The sequence below is a fragment of the Dromaius novaehollandiae genome, chromosome 1 (genome assembly GCF_036370855.1).
Source record: "Dromaius novaehollandiae isolate bDroNov1 chromosome 1, bDroNov1.hap1, whole genome shotgun sequence".
Lineage (NCBI taxonomy): Eukaryota > Metazoa > Chordata > Aves > Casuariiformes > Dromaiidae > Dromaius > Dromaius novaehollandiae.
In genome coordinates, this window is record NC_088098.1 from 57,021,972 (window position 1) to 57,047,409 (window position 25,438).

The window sequence follows — 25,438 nt, forward strand, 5'->3', positions numbered from 1 at the left end:
TAAGCCTCAGTTTGGCAGTCTCAGGCAGCAAAGCAAAGTTCATTAATTTGGGGGCTTTTGCTTAACCTCTTTCTCCAGTTTGGCAACAGTAGTTTGCAGATGACAATCTTTGCTGTACATAATTCTGTTGTAAGTCTTTATGAATAGCCTTGAGCTGTTCAGATCCTGGTAGGGATGCTTCAAGAGCTTTTTCCAATCCAAATGTGTTCTAAGTATCTATGCTATGTCTATCTCCATTTTTTGCAGCTGGACTACAGTCTGCCCCTTCAGACTTGATTTGTAAGGCCAGACACAAAGCTACCAGTTTAAGCATTTTGATGACAGCTTAAAACCCAAACCTATTCAACAATTCTTGAGGGCTGATACATATCTGTGCTTAAGCAGCAGAAAGAACACCAGCAACCTGACTGCAAAAATAGTGTCAGGACTGGTATGCAGTGTTCAGCCATTTGAGGAACCAAAGAGCATTTGAACATGCACATACTTCGTCTTGACTTCAGTGGGGCTACTACTGTGCTTAAAGAGTTAACCGCATGCTTTGCTGAGTAAGTGCTCAAGTGATCTTTAGAGTACTAAGTGAACTCTTAGTTCATCCACTGCTTTAGCTTTAGGCCTTATATCTCATAAAAAGTTCAGCTGTTCCCTTTCTAAATCCTTTAAGGTCATTCAAGCCTGCTTCACTGTCAGTGGAGGATTGGTTGTTCTTTATGGTATATTTTTAAAGCTGTGTCTAGCCCCATATTTTAAAAAACTCTTCAGTCCTAGGAGAGTGTACATCAGTGTCTGTAGTGTTTGCAGCCTGTCTTTTCAGGGCTTTGAGCCAGCATATTACTAGAACTACTACACACCATTGGAATTGAATGGTTATCTGTAAGCTGTACCCTGCATTTAGTGCACATGTAGTTACCCTCTCTTGAACTTCATGGAAACAGCATCTGTTCAGATGAAGGCGCACTGACTATTATCACATCACAGCTTTCACACAAATGCACCTTCACCTGCATATTCAAATCCCTCTCAAAATGACCCATTTAAAGTTATCTAGAAAGTATTCTAGAACGGAATAAGAAAATGTTTTAGACATAGGAAGTCTTTACCATTCTTATACAGCCATCAACACATACATTCAGGCAGTATTATTTAAAACATTTATTAGTCTTCCATATTCCACTGGTCTGGAAAACATAATTTTAACCTATATGAGTAAGATGTGCACTTAAGATCAGCTCAAGCCCCCGTCCAGCAAAGCATTTATTGAAACCAAGCATAGAGTTGTCACATGTTTGAAAGTTATACATGTGCTTTGCTGGACCACAGCCTTATTCCACAATGCCCACACATCCTGTTTACTCAGGCTAATCAAGGCTTCAAGATTGCTCTTGCTGACAGTCTCTCACCTGTCAAATTAAAACAGGCAGAAGATGCAAGCAAGATTTCATACAAGTGTCTTGAATCTCTCTTCTACCCACTCAGGTTTTATTCACATTCACCACAATATCTTCCAGTTACATATGCTGGATTTTAACTTCTTTAAAGTATTTTTTCCCTCTTTTTCGTGTTGCTCATTCATTATATTTGGCTAGTTTTAGCCGAGGTATGATGTTCATTGACTGCAGTTCTTGGAATAAGAGTTTACAGGCATAAGGTATGCGCAGAGAAGACACATGACATGATGATTTGCAGTAGTGGCACCTATGGAAACAAACCAAGAGAAGGTCAGAGTTGATGCATAAATGAAGCTCTGCAGAAAAGAACAGTTGCCGCCATTCACTGCTTTCTTTGTCCACCTGCATTTAAACACTGGACTCAGTTCTAGAAGGCGCTGAGTGCTTGAGACACATTTTAGCACTTAAGCAAGTCATAACTTTAAGCCCTTAAATAATTTGACCAAAGTCAATAGGATCTTAATGTTAAACCTGCACTTTTCTTGGAGGAGAATCAGTGCTCAGCAGTTAGTAGGACTGAGTCCCCCTTTGCCACCCACAAGTGCCAACACAAGATTCAGCATTGTATAACAAGAGAAAGGAGGTGAACAAAATTAAGTATTCTGAAAATGTAGTTAAATGTTCCAGGTATCATTTTATGTATCAAAGTCAAAAAAAGAGGCAGGAATAAAGATAGAAAGATCACATTTGTTTTGTTCTCATATGCAATTTCATTTGTTACTACCATACTGCCCCAAATCACCTTATATTCCTAGCTCAGAAAGGGGCATCTCTCTCCTTAAGTCCCTGTGTGCAAACAGTCAAAGCTTCAGTCAAGATGGGAAACCAGTGAAACTGCTTCAGCGTATATTCTTTGCACTCTTTACTCAAATAATGACACAGTCCTGGAATTCTGGGGGAGAGTTTTCTTTGTCAAATAGATACAAATTTGATGATGTAAGGAACAGAGTGGCTAGTCACTCAGCCATCTCTCTAGTACCGGGACTCATAAATTCATTGGCAGTAACAACTCCTTACATTAAATTATTTGATTTCTTACTCCATGTACACACAAAGGGAATTAAAAATCTTTCTTACAAATGTTAATTTTCCACCTTCCTTTTTCCTCATTCTTCTGTATACTCCCTGTCTCAGTTTTGGAAAGTATTGTGCTTGGATGGGTGACCACCCAGAAAGGTTAAGGTACTATAGGTGCAAATCAGGAGTCAATGTCAAAGACAGATCACAGAAACTAAAATACTTGAAGGACTCCATCTGGTCCTAGATTTGATACTAAACTGGACAGGAAAAGACAACAGCACCAGGGCTGAATCCGGACCAGAGATAACAATTTTCTGCCTGCAGATTTTAAAATGCTCAGACTCCATGGATCTGACTAACCTCTCATCTTGTCATCATAAAAAGACCGAATCTTGCTCATTGCATTCAGTGAAGTCCTGCCACTGAACACCTTGTACAACAGGAAAGTTGGAAGAATCTGCCATAATATCTCACATTAAGTTTTTATTGTAATTTTTACTGAGATAAGTTCCATTGCTGCCACAACAGTCCCCTTCCCCTGTGGAAGAACCATGCCAGGCCCCAACACAGATGTGCTGCTACTGTCCTGCAGAAAAACATACCCTGTCAGCAGATCCTTGTCTTAAAGAAAATAAACCCTTCCTCCCAGACAAATGCCCTTAATGCTAGTCACTAAACAATATGTTACTAAATGGTTTCTCACAGCAATGTCTTATAAATGCCAGAATCACTGAAAAGATCAGTTTAGAAGTTCTGAGTTTCTCTAATGACTTGGTTTCTATTGTGACGCTCATTATAGGGCCACTTCCTTCAGCTAATGACAGACACAGCATATTATATCACTTAGCTGAAACTACCTATTATTGATTATTCTTACACATCAGACAGCTTTTCACAGCATTAAATTGCATGAATGTCTGGCACGAATGTCTGTCTGAGAGAAGTTTCTTTTACAGTTATTTTTAAAGTGATTAAACTTTGTTAGAAACTTCAAAAATAGGAAATACTTTGACGAACAACACCGTAAAAATAAAATTAGTACTATTTCTAATTTTCAAATTTCTAATTTTCTTCAAGGTACCCTCACTCATCTGGTCTCTGAAAATCTTTAAGAACTGCTCTTAAAGCCAAGAACTTGTTAAAAAATTAAGCCACATCTACATGAGAGTATTTTTAATGCAGTGCTCTACACAGAGTGGTTGCTTGTTTGACTTAAGGTATGCCCTTTCTTTCAGACAACTTCCATTAGCTATTACTTGCATTGCAGTAGCTGTAAGAGACTCAGATGAGAAAGAGGCCTCACTTGTTACATACAGTGCATACACAATCAAGAAAACCAGGACTCCAAAAAAAAAAAAAATTGCCTAAAAGCAAGTAGGACAATGTCTAACTAAAAATCACCAACTGTGGCAGGATATACAGAGCAGGCCTTGACTCTCCCCGGCTTACCCACTTGTTTACCTATTTCTCTCCGCACTTCTGCTCCGTAAGGAACAGAACTGCTGCTGCTCTCAGCATACAAACAGGATACATTATTTTTGGTCAGAAGTCATGCACTTCAGAAGAAGGATCTGACCAAGGCCAGAAAGGTTAGCTGTCACTTTTACATCGATAAGCTGAAAATAGGCCCAACTTTTAACTTGCATACTTCACTGTATCACAGAAAAATCTCTCTCCAAGCACCAAAGTGAATAAAACCCAATTTCCTGCCTCTCCTAATACATTGATATTGGCATCCAAGATGCTGCAAGTTTCAAACAATGTTCTTTTGAGGTATTTATAAATGGATCTCTCTCTCCTCTTCCTCCTCCCAATTTTCTAGTCTTTCCCCTGCCACAAATACTAGAGTAACTCATAACGAGCTCACACTGCTGCTTTTTTCCTCCCTCAGTCATGGCACTCCAGGTCAACTTCAAAAAACTTGCAAGAACTTTGTATCCTATAAATTCCTATCCCTTTCACGAGTCTTACAAATCTTACAAGAATGTTTTGCAAAGATATCCTTTAACTGGTGGGATACATATGGATTGCTAGTGCGTTCAAAAGATCTATGTGGCACTGGAGAAGACCTATCAAGAATTCAGGATGTCTGGCACGCACAGAAGTAGTGTGGAGGCAACAGCGCTGCTTGGAGAGGCAGCTGTGGAGCATCTAGTAGGCTTGGTTCTTCTCTTCAAGGAGGAAAGAAAGCCTTTTTAAAACAAAAACAGGAGCTGCTGCATACACGGAAAAACTTAGTGCATGAAGGTCTTTTTCTTAGCTAGAAATTTTAGATTGAAAAAGAAAATCTTGTTCCCAAAGAAGCAAACTGTATCCATGCAGTGGAGGCATACCACAGTTGCAGAGACTCTGCAAAGTAACAGCTAAGTCTGCTGTTTAGAAAAGCGTGTTTTCTTGCATGTTTCTAGTGCAGAAAACAGTGACTGTTAAAGTTTGTGGGAGGACTGGAGAAGAGAGGTAGAACTAGAGTGAGTAAACTCTTAGCAGCCAAGTACATGAACTGCTGACTAAAATAATTTGAAAAAATCCTGGAGAAGCATTAAAAAAAAGCTGAACTTCACAGTACAGTAGGAAAAACATGGAAAGACAGACACTCTTCTCCAAATCTTTCATAAAAAGTGGAACATCCCTACAAAGATACCTGTTCCACTTAAAAATACATACATAACGTCTTTTGCATCAACAAAAAGCTTTAAGTTTGGTTAGTGACACACAATACTAGTAGATATCAATCTTCACTGTACCTATACTGTAGCTACCTACAACTGGCAACTAGGAGTTTCTCTTCATTGTCCTGCCACACAAATACAGCCTCAAGCCTTTGTCCCTAGACCAATTAGCTCCAGTTTAAAGGACTAGGCTTTAGTTAAGTTTGCTCTGCAGTGCGTTTTTAGTTTGCTGGACACCAGCCAGCCCCAGACCAAAAGCTGTGTCACTGCAGTGAAAACAGTGTTGTGCTCACATTGACACATCCTGAGTGAGAAAGGACTCATAAGGAAGGGCAGTCATGATCTCGAATATACTCTGATTATGGAGATCTGCAGTATAGCAAGAATCTGTTGTGAGAGCAGCGCTCACCAGATCAAGCAGCGCCACTAAGCTCCCAGTTTGGGGCCAGCCTGCTTCCAGGTGGTCTGAAAAGGAGTCAGAGCAAGGCTGCACTTATCTGCAAAAGTTTATGCATATACACATACTCCAGCGCTAGATCAGTGTAGCAGAGCATGTTAACACAAACTCATCCACGTCCATCTTAGACATTAAACATACTGTAAACTGGTTTGTAATTAATTTAGGCTACATCCATTTAATGCACCCACATTGATTTAGGGGTGTTTCTACACCAGTAGAGTTGTGGCAGTTTTAATCAGTGAGTTGAGTTAAGCTGGCACATCAACCTGATATGGCTAAGCCTCTAGGAAAGAAAGGTTCATCCTAGTGTTAGCTGGTGTTATTGAACTGCCAACAATTGTAGAATGAGCTATTGATACTTCGGAGTTGACTGAGACCAGAAAGTCCAGATTTCATCTCACATCCGCTGAAACCTCACCTTACTTCAGGCCTGGGGCATTCTTTATTATTGAGTTAGCTGGACAATCCAGAAAAAGTTACTGGTCTCAGCTGTTTATCACTGCCCTTCTCACAGAGGTCACAGCCCCAGCAAAATGCTGATGGAACAATTTGCAGCAGTGGTACTTAACTGGGCCGTGGCAAAATCGGCACAGTGACCTGAGCAGTTTAAATGGACGTGATTCACTCTGCCTGAGGTGGATTAGGGAATATTACCTATAAGCAGCACCAGCAGGCTGTTCCAGGGATTTGCTAATCCCCTGCAGGGCCAGGAAGGGAGGCAAGAGGCAGAGCAGAGGTAACCTCTCCTACGAGCATAGCTGACTGCGGAACACACCTGTTCCCCGTATCAGGAGAGATGCCTAGCCCATCAACTACGAACTCACCTCAGTCTCAGGCTCAATCAGACCAAAAGGAATACACTAATAACAGAACTCTGCCTCCAGTCACCAGTTTCCCAAATACCATTTTTGAATTTCGACACTGATTTGGCTTAAGGTACATGGGGTTGTTAACTAGTATCTGAAAAGCACTTTGAAGCTGAGAAGCACTATAACCAAGGGCACAGTTCTATTAAAACAGAGGCACATTTACTCTGTGTCAGTTTGCTTTGCACAGCTTAGATTCATGGGCTTTCTTGAAAGTATGAACACATATGAAACATGCCACATACACAAAGTGAGGAGGGGACACCATGATTTACCAAAAGCATTACAATTAGACAACTTACCAGCCAGAGTATCCCAGCAAGCCACACTGCCCACAAACGTCCACTTCAAAGGCGTCACTTGAAATCATCAGTCTCTCCAGTAAAAGCATGCTGGCTCCATAACCTATTAAACAATCTCGTTCCATCTCTCCAAGACGTAAACCACCATCACGGGATCGACCTTCAGTGGGCTGCCTTTGAAACAAGGATTTGAAAAATACAGTAAGTATTCCAGAACATCTGTTCTACAATTCTAGGAACACCTTCCTTCAAATTGTAGGAATAGTATAGTATCAATGGATGAGAATGATCCACAAACCAGTGTTGCTGCTCTTGCAAATACATTATTCAAGTTTAAGCAATAAATCTTTGCTCCTGCACTAGCAGTATGATGCAGTTCTGTGAGTCACACCTGCAGTGTCAGGGCCACAACTCTCTACGTTACAGAATACACCTGAATAAGTGAAAACAGAAAAGAGTATCCAAGGATGCAACTGTATCTAGTAACCATACACCTGGATACAGATTTAGTACTCTGTTTTGATGAGACATTCATATTCTCTTGCTAACTAAATGAAACAATATTCAGTGGTTAATGAATGTTTTCAGTTGAACTGCAACTGAGTAAGACGAAGTTGATAAACTGGGACCATATCTGATCTGCGAGAGAGTACCAAAACAAAGCAGAACCCAAGCAGTTAGCATGAGTAATTGCTTCCTTTTCCAGTGTGCAATTACTAATTCATTATTCAAGTTCTACACACTTTTTAAAAAATAACACTTATGTAGTTTATATTTTTAATGTCTGTTCACCAGTTAGCGGATTGATTTCAGTGTTGTAAACTTTTCTGGTTCTCTAGGTCCTCAAAACAAATTAAAGTCTCGTTTCCTTGTCTGGAAAAGACTTCTTGTCCTCATGGTACTACAGGAAAACGTCAACAAAGGAATTAAGTAGACACTGAAGATTTTCAGATAAAAAGCCAAGGTACAATTTATTTTTTAACAATATCATGACTGTTTAAGCCAATCTTTTGATTTCGCTGGTCACGAGGTTAAAACTTTTAACATTCTTACTTGTCACACCGCTGTTTGACTTTGTTGTATAGCCAATATTCATTTTGCTCTCATGTACTAGGACAGTGTAGCAATATTTAGGTGGCAAATATTACAAAGTGAACTATGAAACAAAAAAATCTTAAATTCCTGAAGCATGAATATATTGTATGCACTTTATTAAATACTTCAATCTTTATATACTGAGGCATGACAGCAGAGAGAAGAAATAAAAATTGATAATAGTAATCGTAAGTGGCTTCACTGGCCAGTGAAGCCCAATGTTTATGTACTGTTTTGGTACCTAGAGCAGTGTAAAGCACCTAGAGTATCTAAGGATGGACCTGACCCATAGCTTTCAGAGCATATTTTGTTTATAATATTTCAAACTGCCATATTTGCTAAACTTACTAAATATACTGAAGTTTTGCCAAATTATTACAACTCACAGAGAACATGATTTTAAAAACCTTCAACATCTAATAATCTTTTGTAACAAGTGTAAAAAAAAATACACCAGGCCAAACTGACTTTCTGAAGATGCAAGTTGTATTTGTATTTTTGGGGGGAAAGAAGAGTTCTTTTTACTCTGACCACATTGGAACTTATGGAACCATGGAACCTACGGAACTAATCTGCTTGTAGTTCGAATAGCCCTTTTCATACATGTTACCTTCTATTTTTCTCCCTGTTGGGAGAATGGATAGTTGTTTACATCCTGATTAAACTCCCTAGTCCTCCCCCACACAGGTGATGGCATCGTCACTGGTCAGACATTGCTTTAAAGGACTAACTCTGTGGTGAATGCAGTTTATCTTGTGAAGTCCCAAGAGGCAGAAGCACTGGAGGCCTTCAAAGATACAGGCATCTGCTGCAGTGTCAGAAGTGCCCAAGTTCCTTTGACCAATTGACTTCTGTAATATTAATTAAATGCACAAGTCTGCTTTCGAAAGTGTCACCGGGTGCTGTTCCATAAGATGAAATTCCAAAATAGCTTAAAAAATGTGATCCCCCAAATAAAGTTTCAATCCAGCCAAGGGAAAGTAAGATCTCTTGGAAAAAATATGGGCTTTTGACTCCAGCCCTTGAAAAGTTGATATTCCATGGATCTTCCAACAGATACGGGATGAACATTTCTACAGCAGCTGAAATCCCATTAAAAACCCACAAGAACAAAAAAATCAGCCTTCAGCTCTTAAGTGTTTAACTCCCACTAAGTGTCAAAATGACCTCCCTTAAAAAAAAAAAAAAGAAAAAAAAAAGAAAAGAAAAACCCTCCTTCCCCCAAAAGTAGTTTTCTAAGGCATCAAAAATTTCAATATTGAGGTTAGGCCTTTGAAAAGATGCTGTCTTATGATCCCTAAGTCTATGGAACTTTTGGCCAGCTCACATGAGTTTGAAAATTCCTCACTCCAAAGATTGTTTAAAATGTTAAAACAGTATTTATACAGCATTTGTGTTTTCCCTTTTCCTCTATACACACATACACTGTAGCTGTTGCCCTGGGCAACTACTTCCATTCTTTTTTTCTAAACATAATGCACTGAAGACAAAAAAACATACAGTCTTGAAAATAAGATTGGGAACATCTTAGAACCCAGATATTTTTCATATTTCAAAAAAAAAAAAAAAGATAAAAAGATCTTAAAATTCTTGAATGCTAAACAAAACAAACTGCTTCTTTACATAAAAAACTAAGGCCATGTGATACTGATACTATTTAACTGTTGCGTTTAGAAAAAGAATAAAACAATTAACTTCAGTGATTTTAAGCACATTAAGAATTTATTGGCACTAATGCTGCATTTTCTGGAAGAACAGTGGGTTGAGCTTATGTCCTTGTTCCTTGTTTCACTGGCCAGTGAAGGGAAATATAGTCTGCCCCCATGAGTAAGAGCAATCCTTGTAAGACTCAACAGAACTCCTTTGTGCTTGTTACAGAAAGCCAGTAGCTAAGCTCCAAAGAGTCTTTGGCTGAAACGCTGATCTCCAAAAGGTGGGATGCTACCTAGCAAAGCTCTGTGTGACAGAAGAAAGAAGAACTATGCTCCCACAGTCCCAGGGCACAGAGAGCCCTAACCAGAATCACCACATTACTTCTTCATAGTACAATAGGAGCTGGCACATCTAATAAGCTCAAAAGACATGCAGGTGGCAATTCTGACAACAACCATTGCAGTAGCTACGTATGCAGAGAACAAACAGAAGAGCTTATATTGATCTCCAGTAAGGAAAACTAAAAGTAGTTTACTTATTAAAAAGATTTAGCAGGACTGTAGATCTGGGCAACATCATATATAGAAACAAGTTTTAAATCAATTATGGACTACTCATGGCAAAATAAAATTAAGTACTGCATTCTATTCAACAAACGCCAGTTCAGAGGGTGACATCCTGGTCATTTTTGACTGTTTTGACAGAATGCTGCTTTCCAATACTACGAAGTCTTGTTTTAATCAGAACAACATTTAGAATCAGCGCTGTTCGAGGAACTCAAGTCTTCTGCCTCATTCCAGACTGAAAGATAGCTTTGCTCTGTTAGGTAAAGTACACTTGATATATAAAAAAGTGCATTTCAAGACAGTAACTGCTAAATCCCACAGTGGAAGTTGTTACAGGGTTACTTTTAAAAGCAAAAAAACTGTTAAAGACAATCTACTCTCCAGGAAGTGTGCTAGATGATAAAACAATAGTGAATATGAAAGCTGGCAAAGCAGACGCTCTCAGAAGAGGCAATGGCAGTAACAAAAGTTTAATTAGCTGAGGAAGAAAAAAGAAAATTCCTAAAAGACTAGTCAGGAGGCATCATAAATTAAACATCCACTAGCTTTCCTCAAAGTCAAATAAAGAGCCCTGGCTACCAAGTATGATGCTACTGACTGGAACAAAGAATTTAAAGAAAGTACAGGGTGGGAGAAATCATACCACCTTCACCTTTACATACTAGCATTACCTTGACTTGGGATTTAGGTTTCATTTAAATTCAACAGTTCTTAGCAGTTGAAAAGAAGCTGGGGAGGCAATATGAAAGCAGATCCAAGACATTTGGATAAGCTAGCAGCTCTATTAAACCGTGTGCACTGTTAGCTGAGATGGCAAGTTTTCATTTTCATAGGAAGGGCCAATACTGTGACTAACACATCGAAGAACAAAAAATGGAGCAGTCAGCCAGTTAACTGGGACCATCATTTATTTTTGAAATTGGCAAGCAGCTGTGGTAGAGAAATGATGGTTGTGCTATGCTCGTTCTTCTTAATGTTGTTGGTGGAAAAGTCCAGACAAGAATTACAAAAACTTCTTATGCTTTCTCTCCCAGTTCAACCATTGATTAGTATTTACTTCCTTGGAAAGTGTGAGACAACTTCAGTCTATCCTAGAGAAAACATGTGGTTTGAAAACCAAAGGACATAGGAAATATGCAATGGAAAGTAAACGAGGAAAGATACTTCTCTACTAGGTACAGCAGATACTGGCACTGTCCCTCCATTCTCTAATACTGCACCAACAAAACTGGAAACTACACCTGTTAAGGAGAACAGCCTTTCTAACTTGTTATACAGGCAGACGAGGCAAGAGAAGTGGATCGAAACAGGACCACAGAGGCATAAAAAGTAAATTATGATTTGAAGAAAAGTTAATAATATAAATCATGCTTATTATAGGGAAGGACAAGATAGACATGATCTTGTGCATACATGTCAAATGCAGTACAAAAGGTACCGATCATAAATTTACATGAACGAGTCAAAAAGAAGAGTACTACCATGCAGCAGGTGTACATGATAGTCCAGAACAACAAGCAAAGGAAATTTAGAATAAACTTTGACAGAATATTCAAGACCAACTGCCAACTGAGTTTTTGGCAAGATTTAGAGATAATGCAAATAATCCCACTGTGATGGAGAGAGGGAGACAAAGTGATCCACTAGAAGCCTCCTTAAAGCAAAGTCTATGCCACTGAACTCTTTCTTGTGAGCCAGGAATGTCGGCAATTTAGCACAACAGCGCAAGCAACCATAGAGCTAACAGCCAAGAAGCTGTTCTGGCTTTAAGGAGAAAAGGTAAGTAACATCAATGAAAGCAGAACATTTCAGATGCCTCAAAGGTCCAGAGACAGGGGTAACACCTCCAGGAGTATATATCTTACTTATGAGAATACCAGCTTGACTTCAGAATTTGACACCAGAAAAGATTAACCTGTTAATCAACCTTTTCACTGAAGACGAAAGCCAAGTTTAGGCTTCGTGCAATGATCACGACTCTGAAGGAACTGAGGATATATCTTTAACTGGGTAAATAAAAATGGAGATTTATTGTTGCCTTCTGTGTAAATTTTGCACTTTATTAGTGTGAAAGGGCAATTCTCCTGAATAGAACTGGATGAGAACTGTGGACTGACACATACGATTCTAAAGCTCCTTCAGAAAATCAGGTTTTGAGAGTTGAATGGAAGAGTTTGCATGGCAAAGTGCAAGTATACCATGGACACACGTCATTTTAATGTTTGTTTGCAGTATACTGGAGCCAATGAATTTGCTCTGCCTTAACAGGTGAAGGCATGGGCCACATTAACTGATCAGTACCAAAGGATGCTGAAATATTAAAAGGAAGTTTTTCTTCTTACTCATCCCTGATTTTGTAAAAGTACTACTGTTAAAGGAAAAAAAAAATCCTCCTAAAACACCTATGATAATGAGCAATTTGACAGGAGAGGGCCAGAGCATATATGAATCAATAGGTGACATTTTTAACAACTACTAACAGAACAATCTCTTACCACAGTCTACTGTGAGAGCTTTTGCTCTTTAACAGTGTATTAAAAGCTAACAGCATTTTGTTTCAAGTATCAAAAGGTAAACAAACTTTGGTTTGTACCCCTCTGCCTGTTGAGCACACTTCTCAGTGTACACTGAGTACTTTGCACTTAGTCTATAACAATACCTGGTAAGCACTGCCCTGGGTCCTCGAGCTCTTGCATGCATTTTATCCAATACCATGTGCTTTAGTTTCTGGTAATACACAGGACCAAAATAGATATATGCTTCCAAAGGCTCCCTGAAGGAATTAAAAAAACCAATATTTACAATTAGCATTTATTTACCTTAAGGGAGAAGAAAGTGTGGACAGGAAAAATTTGAAACAATCTGGGAATATGGGTTCTTGGCAAAAAGCATTTGGGTTTTCAGGGCAATTAGTTTGAAACCCCTACAGAGAACCCTTCTGAACAGAAGACTGGTACTTCCCACATCACGTACTGCTATATCCACCCTTGCAAGGAATGAGCAAGGAATTTATCACATGCTGTGCAGACACACTGCTATACATGCAGGTACCACTTCAGTCCCCTCTCTGTCTGTACACGGGTGTTTCAACGGTGTCATCAGCAACTGTTAAAGATCGTAAACACTGTAAATGTTTGAGACTCGGAAGCGTCTCAAATCACATCTGCTAATTCACCCTACACACCACTTCGAAGCATAACAGAAGACCCAGACTGGTGGCACATTGGCGCAGGCCCCTGCAGTGCTGAAGCACAGCACAAGGACTGTCGCAGGTGGGCGGCCTGCTCAGCAGCTGTACCCACAAGACAAAAACCTTTGCCTGGGCAGGCACTGGGGGCTCAGCCTAACAGGGGTAAAGAGAAGGAGGAAAAGGAAAAGGGGAGGGAGAGCTCTCAAGAACCATGTTTACCTAGTTGTATCAGCTCAAGAGTATCTGTAACCCATATGGGAAGGTCTTACTTCATTCTAGGAGCTGGAGTAATGGCTAAAGATTTCTGTGTTTCAAAACCCCCCAACTTTAAGAACAGTATTAGCATCTGAAGATCAGAAACCAACAGTTGAAAGCACTCAGTCATTTCCCAGCTACCACCTTCAGCACTTACTAAGAAATACCAGATTGAATACAGCCAAACTCAGCACTGTTCTTGATTTATTTTAAAAAAATATGTGCAATGTAAAAAGCAGGAGACAACAGAATTGCGCGTCCCATTCAGTCATTACTGACATGATGTAGTGTTATTCTAAAAGCTGCGTATCTACATAAATAATAAAATATAACTAGACGTTTGGAATTTGCAAACTTTCACACATATTTACCTTCACATTTCATAACAAATAAATCAAGCATATGAAATTTTATTGCAAAAATACTTTTCTGACTACCACTATCCTGAAGCAAAGTCTCCAGATAGGGTATGCCAAAGTTTAAGTTTAGGGGCGGGGAAAAGGGGGATTTTAGCAACATGATTTTATTCTCCCAAGGAAAGGGGATTAGTCAAATTTGTTAAAAATTACCATAATATATCAACAAAAAGTGTTTCCACAAGGAGAGTTCATATAAAATTTATGGAATATGGAGTGGATAGGGAAAATAAAATTGTATCTATTAAACAAAAAGATAAACAACATATGGAACAAGTTAGTAGGGAAAGCAATTAAAATAAAAAGTATAAAAGAAGTACAAGAGAGACCTAAGCTTGTTCATAGAGAAAAAGGGGACTGGGAGGATAATAAAAATAGCAGGAAGGTAGGATTAAGATACATTTTGGAAGGGCAGGCATGTGGAGCCATATGGCCTTTTCCTGTTCCTGAACTATCTTACGTTCTTTGAACTCCGTGTCTCAGAAGCCAGTCTGATCAACACAGCAGGAAGTTTGCAGATTAGAGTATTATGCCAGACTGAATCATTGTGTAATCAGTGGAAGAAAAAAAAAAAAGCAAAAAAAAAAAAAAAAAAGCACACACAAAATATTCCCAAGGAACAGACACCTGCCTCCAAATTCATATTTTACAGTCCTCTTATAGTCAATATGAAAACGTTAATCTGATTGTAAGTGTACATAAAAATTACTACCAACAGAAACTTGACATTACTTAAAATCTCAGAAAGAAAACCTTGATTATGCTTTTTTTTTTTCATGGAGCAGAAGTTGTGAGATTTTGATACATTTTACAAGAGCAATTCACACATTACAGTCATGCAAATACCAGTAATTCCTAAAACGAAGAACTACATAATACTAAAAAAGAGAGAGAGAGAGAGAGAGAGAGAGAAGAGAGAGAGAGAGAGAGAGAGAGAGAGAGAGAGAGAGAGAGAGAGAGAGAGAGAAGTGCCCATCTCTTCAGCCCCTTCTCTCCATCTCACAGAGCAGCTTGTCAATAAGAGAAAGTTCCTGAGCTCCAGAGGCATAAGAATATTTTTCAGATGTGTCTCAACAGGATTTTCCCACTCCCCTGAAACATCTAAAACGATGCAGCAGATTCTTACCCAGTGATACCAGATGTTACGTAGTCCTTCCCTAGGTAGTTATAACCATGGCGAATTAGATCTTCGCACACATCCTTAACTTTACTGCCTCCAAAAGCTGTTCCGTAATGAAATCTGCCATCCAGGACTCCAGCCTTTCCAGCCAAGAGTTCAATTAACTTTCCTACCTGTGCAAGGACAAACAAACAGAGTTAACAGGGAGCGCTGCCTTCCCAAGTACGCACCTCTCCCTTGTCAAACAGCTCCTGGACTTTAAAAACATACCATCCTCTATATGGCTGGCAGCACCTATTCCAGTGGGGAAAAATTTGCTCGTTCCTCGCCCTCTTGCCAAGGCCCCCCCCAGTCCTGCCCAGGATGTGGCCCCTGAAGCCTGCCCAGCAGCCCAGGGGCAGGATGCACTGTTACCTCCTGGCCTGGCCAAAGAGATGCAGCTGAATGCAGAGTGCACGCGCACCTGGCTCGTGGGAAGCTGCTTGCCTGTACCAGCACATCTCTGGATGAGTTATGGCACAAGTTAGCACGGCAAAGTGTCTGGGAGATGGCAGCCTGGGCTACTGCATGTGGTGGGAGGAATAGAGGAAACCCAAGGAGAATAGGGAGTGCTCTTGTGTGAAGGGGTGAAAACCAGACACATGGCAGGGTCTGGAAACCTCTTTAAGGCCCAGAGTTAGGCAACCCCATTCTTTCTACTTGTCTGGACAGTGAGCAGGATCCAGTGTGGCCTTCTGCTCTCCAAGACAGCCTCAGAGATTGACACACTAGACAGCACAAAGGGGAACAAAAGGGAAGAAGCTAATGAAGAAAAAAAGATCAGAGACTGTATGAAAAACATCAGAAGTCCCATACAAAGGGCAAGCTGCGATGTATTGAGTGTGGCCCTGCAGCACAGGTACACCACTTGCATTAATTCCAGGCAAGAGGATGTAATGTTAAGAAGTTGTGTAACTCTAAAACTATATTAAAACTCCTTTCCACCCTGCACCTCATGCAATTTTCCCTAAACTGCTTAATACTACAGCAACACGGCCAATACAGAAGAAGCAGGGGAAACAAGAAACTTTCACATGGAAAGAATACAACTGAAGTACTAGTTTAATGCAGAATGACACGAATAGGATGAACAAACAGACCACATCCCTATTCATTTTATATTAGGATGCTTTGAATCATGCAAAACAGATTGCTGACTACTCCAAAAGCACATGGCATAATGACTGGAGAATATTTTCAGTGCAACTGTGCATTTCAAACTTTTTTTAATTTCTTCTGGCTAAGCCACTCCACTTGCTCTACTGGGGGACACTGTCTCTTTAATCATAACGTAACCACTGACCGTCATACGCGATGGGAAGCCATGAGGGTTCATTATGATATCTGGACAGATTCCTGTATCACAAAATGGCATGTCCTCCTGAGGAACAATCAGTCCACACACCCCTGCAGAAGAGAAAACATTTCAATTCACAAACAGCAAACCACCAACAGGGCCGACACTTATCACCAGATTGTCTTTAGTGTTTTCCTCCTCCTCTCTTTCTCATGCATCACTTTTTACCCTGATTCATTACCAGGACCAGCGCTCACAACCTGCAGGCTAGAAGACAGAATTGGCAGAATTAGCATATTCTTACATAATGCTTCCAGTGATTTGTGAGTTAGCAAATTAGGGAAGAAAGCTTGAGGTAGCTTTCAGAGGCAACCAGAAACTTCTGACCAGCCAGTCTGGAACACCTCAAAGGAGATGTAGGTTTTAGAGCTAGTGCTATGATCGCCTGAAAGAAAAGCAAAAAAAAATCAAGCCTCTTACAACATCTCTTTGGGCACCTAAAATTATTATTGATTTGCAATCCGTTTATCATATGTATCTTTGCTAAATACTGTAAATAAAAACAAGTGAATGAAGTCAGGACTCTGGCAGGGGCTGAGGGGAGATGAATAGGGGAAAAATATAAAAATAATGTTTTTTTCAGGTAGCATTCATTTACTGAGTGAAGACTGCCCTTCATGAATTACAAGGTATGATCTGCTTCCCAGACTGCTTACAGTTTGTGTTCAAGGACTGACAAAAAATATCTTTAAAAGTTTCAGAAGCTTTTTTCAGTCATATTATTGGATTTAAAACAAAGAACGAAAAGACAAATTCTAAATTACTTAGGAAAGATTAAAAGAGCCTGAAACCCCTTTAAAATAGTATATCACATGTCACAGAATTTTCTTTCCCAACTCTTACAACTGTTTCTACAGTGAATTCTGCAGATGAAAATACCACAGCTATAAATGACAGAGAGATCTAACATTCAAATTCAGGTGCTAAAATGCAGCTGCTTAAGCCCATACTCCTTTGAACCAAAGCTACTGTTTCAGTTGGACAATTTCTTCCAGAAGCCCTTAGAGCTGAAAAAGCCTGCAAGCTATTTGAGATCAGCCTGCTGCAACTGCCAGAGCATGCTTTGGGAACAGTCCTGGAACGGAGGGGGCTCCTGCAAGACTAAGGGTGCTGGTTACATCCCTAAAAAGGCATCCCCCCACCAGCCAGTTCACAGGGGGATATTGGCGTCTGCTCAGGAGGGAGCTCTTCTTCCACTGTCCAAGCAAGACAGGGATAGGTGTATGGGGCAGTAGTTAATAGAATGAGCATGGTAAGTATGGGGGAAGGGAGGGGAAAAAAAAAAAAAAAAAGGACTGGAGCATCCAGGGGCTTTTAGAATTTAGTTTTTAAACCTATTACAAACTAATTTTCATTTTTCTATTACAATAAATCAGTAACATCCTTCTCCCCTTCCCCGCCAAGCAGCAATCATTTGTCAAACAAACAAACAAAAAAAACAACCCACCATCTCTCTTGTGCACAGCATTTTTATCCTAAAAAAAAAATATAAAAATGTATTTATGTGTGTTTATATATATCATGGTGTGTATATTTTTCCTCATTCCCATTTACTTCTAAGTGTTAGGTTGCATCTGGACTTCAGGGCACCTGTAAGCCAAAAATTAAATCTTAGCTAACTTAAAATTACTTTAGGCTCTGAAAACCTTTTATATGCCAAGACGGTTCCCATAGCAGACAGCCACTGTGTTGTTTGTTTTGTGTGAAAGTGAATGATAAAAGATCCATGAAATCGACACAGAAAGGCAGAACAGCAGAAAGAACTGAGGGCTCTCCATCATAGCGGCTTCTACCCTCCGCTGACTTGTATAACAATGGGACCTACACACCCAACTGCAGATCTAACACAGCTGTGCATTTCATTAGATGAAGAGCACTAGTGACACAAGTAAATAATTAACTTATTCTGGTCCGCTGACTGTGGTTATGAGACCAGTCATAGCTGACAGATTTTAATACAAGTTAACACAAAGACAGCATAATGAGCTTAGAAGTTAAAAACAAAATATTTAGACAGAATCCAGCAATGTGAAGCTCACTAGGCCATTTATATTTAGGGCGAAAAAAAAAAAAAGCTGTAAAAGCTCAGTTCTAAGCTTCTGTATTTTAGGAAATTGCTGAGTTTATACAACAGACTTACAGCATATACATACATCTAGAGAATGGGACAAGAGCAGTTTCTTCCCCCCATGTTCATTCTTTCTTGTAAAAAGGACACCCTTCCTGTAAACAATGCTACTTCTAAAAGCAAGTAACTGCAATTCATTTCAAAATGTTAACTTCATTTCATTTTGCAGTCACTTTTTTTCAGAAGCTCTACAAAAGTAAGCTACTGCTTACAGGTCTGTACTATAAGCTCCAGAATTTGCTACTCTTTTTGCTCCGCAATTGTTGAGCCCCAACTTGCAGCAGGAGCAGTAAAAGGCAAGTCTACCAGCACTTTATTGCCAAGCAGCTGCCACTGAGGAGAATATGAAAAAGTGATCAAGTGAATTAATCCATTCTAAGTGGAATTATGGCTTGAAACTGGCTAATGAAATAGTAAAGGAAAAAAGAAGATGCTGGATTTATGACAACCTCAATTTCCAAATCTTGCCCTGTCCAAGTATGATCTGCATTTCACAACTGAGCTGCCCAACTATTCCCCATAAAGTATTCATTAACAGGACCCATTTAAGCTAGTGGGTATCTTGAGTCTGTGGCTCTTACTGAAAGTTTTTACTGATGTCCTAATTCCTACTAATTTAGACATCACATGAAAACTGTTCCGCAGAATATATTTTAGTCAAATAGGATATAGAAAATACTGTTATTCAGTTACATTCACCCCACCTTCCCCTTCACACATTTTTACATGCTCCATCTGATATGTAGCAATAGAGTTGCAGACTAAATGCTGTATTACTATGGGCCAGAATTTGCTCTCACCTCCAGACTCTGGAGTTGACATCTAGCACAACAATCAAATAGTAAAAGTCAGAACAGGCTACAAATATTTTTCCAGACAAAACAAAAATAGGCAAGATTTTTTTTTGATGTGTGGACTAACAATAGGCTTGTTTGAGCAAGATAGCATATAGTAGCTTGCTAAATCTCATTTCTTTTCAATTAAAAACCAAATCCAGTTCTAGAATAAGCTTTGTATATGAATTTCATGATGTCATCTTAGAGGGAAATTAATTACAATGGCAGCAAATACTCTTAAGATTTCTCTCTCAAAAAAAGTGGATTAATGAGCATGGCAATTTACTGCAAGGATAACAGCTTAAATGAGAATACGCTGAAGTCAGATTTCTACAGTAGTTTTATTTCCAAGTATAAAACAGCCACTATACCAGTCACTAAATGACAGCCCTCTACCTATGCGTGATGGCCCCTATCCTCACACATGGCTCACTCTTCACAGGATCTCAATGCCCATGTCCTACATAGGGCCCAGTATATGCAGTATTTAAGGACAGAGTATAAAGATCCCTTAATTCCTTTACTTTTGTCCTTTAAGAGTTTCTTTTTCCAATCAGGAGAAATTCATGTTTCCAGAATTTGTATCTTTGGTATGGTTGCTTTAACAGTTTGCTGCCAACCTGCACACACACAGACTTGTAAAACAGCAGTTCAGCAATGGGGGGGTTTGGGCAGGGGGGGACGTGGGGAGGGGACAGGGAGGAAACACAACAGTATGGGAAAGTTTTTCACCAGCTACAATAAGATGCTTTCTCTACACGCACATGCCAAATGAAAAAAAATAATCACATAAGTCAAAACAACCTAATATAGAAAACTAATTACTACCAGCAGGAGGGACATTAGAGAGCAAAGGAGACTAACTGAATAGCAGCAGCAGTAATACCAGTTTCTATCAGCGAGATGAAAAGAAGTGCATTACGAAATGTACTTGTTTATTTATTCTATTGATATAGTGGTAGAAGAGCTAAAAATAACCTAAAAGGTGTCTGTCTTAGATTTACTAAACTTGATAGAATTTATAAATACTCCTATGAGAAATTACACTACATCACAGAATTAAGAGGAATTGTAGCTATAACACAGCACCGTATATTGTGGACAAGTTACAAACAGATCAGTAAATATTAATAAGGTTAAACAAAAATGTACATCTGCTTCAAAACCCTCTAATTACATACTGTATTGGCTAACTAAGTATAAAACAAGTCCAGAAGAAAAAACTGCAGTATCGTATAAGCTTTGTTCAATGTTGAATCATTCACTGATCTATCATATCACTTGCTACAACCCATTTGACATAAAAGGTAAAGAACAGAATTAAAATTAACAGATAAATAATGCATAAGTAAACTTGATTAGTTTTCTTATTAAAAACATCACTCTAAATGAGAGGAGGTGCTAGAAGACAATACAGTTTGTACACTGCTTTCCCATGAGCTGCTGAATGGTCTGATGTGATAAATTTGCATAGTCTGAAGCACACAAAGAGCTGATTAATTGAAACCCTTACAATGCTTCTGGAAGCAGCTATTGTAAAACAATAACCATAGGAACTTTACAAAATACACATGGCTGAATGAGTCAAGAGCTTAATAAAATGTGTGTTCAGGATACACTATTTGGAAACAGAATTAGAGATTTTTGTTCTGTGCCATAAAATGCTAAATCACCCCAATTTCAGAGGTTCAGTTGAGGATTTACTGAAAAGGTCAGAAGGTTACCTGTTTGCTGCTTGAGATAAAAAAATGCTGTAATTTTCTTCTTAAGAGAGCAAGCTAACCAAGGGTTTTGTTAAAAACAAACAGAAAAAACCCACATCAGAAGTTCTAATGCAATTCTGACATCTCATTTTCTACCTTTGAAGATAAAAATAAGGTAAAAATTCCTACCTTTCCTGATGCCTAATGAGTTTTAATCATCTCACATTCCTGCAGTCATGTAACAGCAGTCTTTTTAATACCACTTCAAGCATTCAATTCCTATCAGCCCACTGATGTTTCATTAGAGATAATGTACTAAGTCTGACTTGTAACATGGGGGAAAATGACACAAGTAGTCATTTAAAACTAACATCTTACTTTATTGCTCCGCTTATACGCACTGTACAAGTGGTTATTTAAGGATAAAGATAAGTTGTTCTCAACTATAAATTTAGACAAGCAATAGGCAGATGCTCCAAATCAGTAAAAATTCAAAAAAGCAAGCAAGCCCAGATTTTGGCAGATAAATGGTATTGCAGGTTTACGTAGTTGACAATGCTGTAAATGGATTTTGTTTTGACACTAAAGAACATGGTTCATTTAGGAAAACAAAAACCATCTTTCATGAATTTAAACTCGTTTCCTTGTCTTTAGAGTTGTTTAAGTGCAGATACTTCAGAAAGGTTTAATCCTTTATCTTAGATCTTCAGCTATTAAAAAGCTTCTGTTTGCCAGTTCAAACAATCTCTTGCTTAAATACAGTTTTTCCACTCCTCAGGAATACTGTTCAGTATTGCTGCTTAGTTCTGTGATCTACAGGACCTTTGTTGGAGGTGTTAATCCTTTTTCACATGAGAGACTGAGAAATGTTCTTTCAGAGAAGTGATATATTGCTTTTTTTCACATCAAAGAAGCCCAAGTTTTTCCTCATTGTGACTTGTAGCAAAGCAAGAGGAAATCTGGAAATATAATAATTTAGTTTGTATGGAACTCAGATGAAGCTTCTTTAGCTTAACAATCCTTCAGCCTTCTGTACTTTGAAAACTGAAATTGCCGGAAGAATGCAAGATTGAAAAATAAAATAATAAACTGAAAAGTTTCTTTATCCTTCTGGAAAATATATGATGCAATATAGTTAAAACAAAGTTCTAAAGCTTAAAATAAGTCTTCTCTAGTTGATGTGTATTTGTTTCCTATACACTAGAAGCTTAAGGGCTTTATACACTAATGGGACAGTTCCGGTCCCAAAGAACTTACTGCAACATCCAGTTTGAAGATGAGTATTGAGATAAAGCAAATTATTAGCTGGTGAGTTTTAGAACACAACCCGATGGTCTTGCATTTGTTTTTCTCTCCTCTCCACATCCTTCTTTGTTGACAGGTCTCAAAGGGAAGGCTAGGGTTTACATGCAGTTCGGAATAAGTGTACTTAAAAGATGGACTTGCATGAAAAGAGGGTGTGGTGGACAGCCAGGAAGAGGTGACCCTTGCCAAAAGAGTGTTGACATGGGAGAGGACACAAAGAAGGTAGCAAATACAGATGCAGTAGCATAGATCTAAATTATTACAGAGGCCTACAGAATCTACATACATATTTAATGAAAGGCTATTCTTTAACAAAAGGCCAAAGCTGGTTTGTGAGATTTAATCTGTTGTATCCCAGACACTTTCCGATCCTGTTACTCTGCTTCCTTCTGCCCCAGTGACATAGTATAGCTTTGGAATACAAATCAATTTGGAATACAAGAAAAGACCCATGAAAAAAAACTTGAGAAATGTGGTTCATGTAACCTTATTTTCTCCAGGTTTAATTATTTTAAAACTATCATTACAATTCCATGAAATCAAATCTCACTTGCATGTACTCCTTTTAGAAAATGAAAATACTTCACAGAAAAGATTGACAATAAAGAAAAGTATATGCTTTCTCTCCCCCTCACTATATCAAGATACTTGTTAGCTTAAGCCCATCGTAGGTTTAAATGGCTCTATGATGGGCTTAAAACTAACATTCACAGATTAAACTTCAAGTGGGTAACCAGCTGCATTCAGAAGATGATGAGCAAACAAATGCAGGGCTAATTAAAAATTCTCTCAAAGGAAATTGTTAAATTGTTAGTATTAGGATTTTTGCAAGACAATTGTCTATATTCTTCTGTTCTGATTGATCCTTCTCTGATTTGATATCAGAGAATGAGGATACCAGCTATATTTTTAAACAGCTAGCAAGGGAGGCTTTCCCTTTCCTTTTCATGCCTTTTGCCAAGTTCTTTCACTGCCTGCAATTCAACACTGATGTCAAGACCCAGTTCTTCACTATATACTGAAGTTGCAAAACAGTGAACTCCAGTGTTCCCCTCAGTATTTTTTTTTCTTAGTATCTAAAATACATATCTTCTCCCCTAAGCACACCTCTCCCTTTTTCTATTCTTTGTAACATCTTTTCCACAATGTAGTACAAGCCAGTGAACTGAAAGGTCTACTAACAGTAAGGGTATGTATCCTAGCAGGATGTAGTAATTTAGAATATGCTTGCTCCCCAGATCAAAAGAGATTATTACAGATTGATGTGCTGGACAGCTAACAAGCACATGCCTCCAAAACCTGTAGCAAAACTGTTACAGTGTTTTCCACTCTGGGCTCCAAAGGCAAGCTGAAAGGCACATTTGGCAATATGAATAATTTATGTTGTTGGCTTATTACTGTTATAGGCCCAAAGCATAGATATATGGGGATCAGTCATTCTAACCTGATGTGATCCCACATATAATTATGAAAGTCTTCTAAGTTCCCTACAGCATTTAGGGTGTTGCTTGTCATTACTATGGAATTTCCACAGGTATTTTACTTCAGAAAAAAATATTGCTAGTGTTCTGTGGCTTTCCAGATATTAAAGAAAATATCCACATATTCCACTACAGTATTTGATCCTGAATATCAGGGTTTGATAAGTAGCAAGAGTGAGTACTAGTGAGATGTCTGTCCTTCAAGACCTACAAAATGAGCTTCCTATAGACTGTCAGATGCCTTACTTTGCATTTAGCACTTACAGAAGGCACTTTGCACCCTAAGGCTATATTGTGTTCTTGCAACCTGCCATACACCCTTCTGTTTCCTTGCATTGTTCTTTCACTTCCCCTTCTTCTCTATGGTTCTAGATTTGTGGAATAAACTTTTTCTTGATTTTTGGAGAGGTATGAAGATCAGCTCCATTTAAATTCCATTCAAGTAACTATTTCTAAAGGTGCACATCAATAGCTCAGGCTAGAAAAAAATCTTACCTGCTTTAATTTTTCATGCAAGATGCCAAAAGCCTTTATCATGATTAACCTAGCGACTTCATTACTATAATGTGCAGGCTGTTTTTTACTCTAGCAAGAAAATTCATCACACATAATACCGATCATATCATTACTGTATATAATAACTTGTAGCTAAAGTGGTACATGCCACCTATAGGAGCAAGGACCAGTTAGATGAAGCTCAAAAAATATGAAGAAGTGGGCTTTGCTATAATAGTTGCCACAGGCTTAACTGTCCTGCATATTTTCATTGTGTCTCAGATCTAAAAATTATTTGAAAGAGACTCCACAGGAAATTTCCCTGAAGGAGCATCTATGCAACCATCCCAACTGCTCAATTCTTTCTGTTTGCTTCCGAAGCTAATGACCTTCCCCCTCACTCACCAAAACTATTCTATATAGCAGTAGTCCAAGAAGTAGACTGCATTTTAAAAGGAAAACCAAGAATATACTGTTCCTTCTTTACTTTAATTGAAGCATCCAGTGGGTACTGGTTTTCCAATAATGGTGATGGACACCATGGCAGATCATAAGAAATTCTAGAGGATTTTAAGTGCTTCCTATTTTTGGATCAAAAGCCATCTTGAAAATATAATCAGGAATAATATTTCAATGCTCATCAGAAGAGTCTCTATTTATTAACAAGAGAAGAAAAATGGCAGGATTTCTTTAGAATACAGAGTTCCAAAAGTCAATTTTATGGATCTATGGGAAGGTATCTGCACATCTGTGGAAGTAAGGGTGATCCTGAAGACAGCTGGCTATACTGAGAAAATCTGCGTCAACTCCATTCCATGGGAAACATCCACAAAGAACTTGAGGCAATGTATCTGGTAGAAGCTGAAATTATGATCAACTATTGCCTTTTGTACCCATTTCACCTCTCCTCTGATTGACAGATTTGCTCTAGATAGACGTCCTGATTGCCAAACCTGGCAATTACTGTGGTTAGCTCTGCATCTCATAACAGGGATGCACTCTTCCATTTCAGTCACCTGGCCACCTTGTTGCCACTG

The 25,438-nt window shown here is 38.8% G+C and overlaps 1 protein-coding gene and 1 long non-coding RNA gene across 3 annotated transcripts in view; one reads left to right on the plus strand and one right to left on the minus strand.

Annotated features, from left to right (window-relative positions):
* Positions 1 to 1,134: 1,134 nt before the first annotated feature.
* Positions 1,135 to 25,438, minus strand: part of POLR3B (RNA polymerase III subunit B) — an 84,390-nt gene continuing 60,086 nt past the window's right edge. The window contains exons 24-28 of the mRNA XM_026117953.2: positions 16,400 to 16,503; positions 15,064 to 15,230; positions 12,736 to 12,849; positions 6,763 to 6,936; positions 1,135 to 1,692 (exon numbers count right to left, since the gene is read on the minus strand). Coding sequence (XP_025973738.1) covers positions 1,563 to 1,692; positions 6,763 to 6,936; positions 12,736 to 12,849; positions 15,064 to 15,230; positions 16,400 to 16,503 — 689 coding nt within the window. The 3' untranslated portion in view covers positions 1,135 to 1,562. The remainder of the gene's footprint in view (positions 1,693 to 6,762; positions 6,937 to 12,735; positions 12,850 to 15,063; positions 15,231 to 16,399; positions 16,504 to 25,438) is intronic.
* On the plus strand, positions 6,899 to 11,101 carry LOC112993935 (uncharacterized). Of its 2 annotated transcripts, none has more exons than XR_003261816.2 (3): positions 6,899 to 6,963; positions 7,602 to 7,726; positions 9,736 to 11,101. It is a non-coding gene; the product is annotated as an uncharacterized LOC112993935 (long non-coding RNA). The 2 variants fall into 2 exon arrangements; XR_010389581.1 differs by lacking the exon at positions 9,736 to 11,101 and adding an exon at positions 8,545 to 8,701.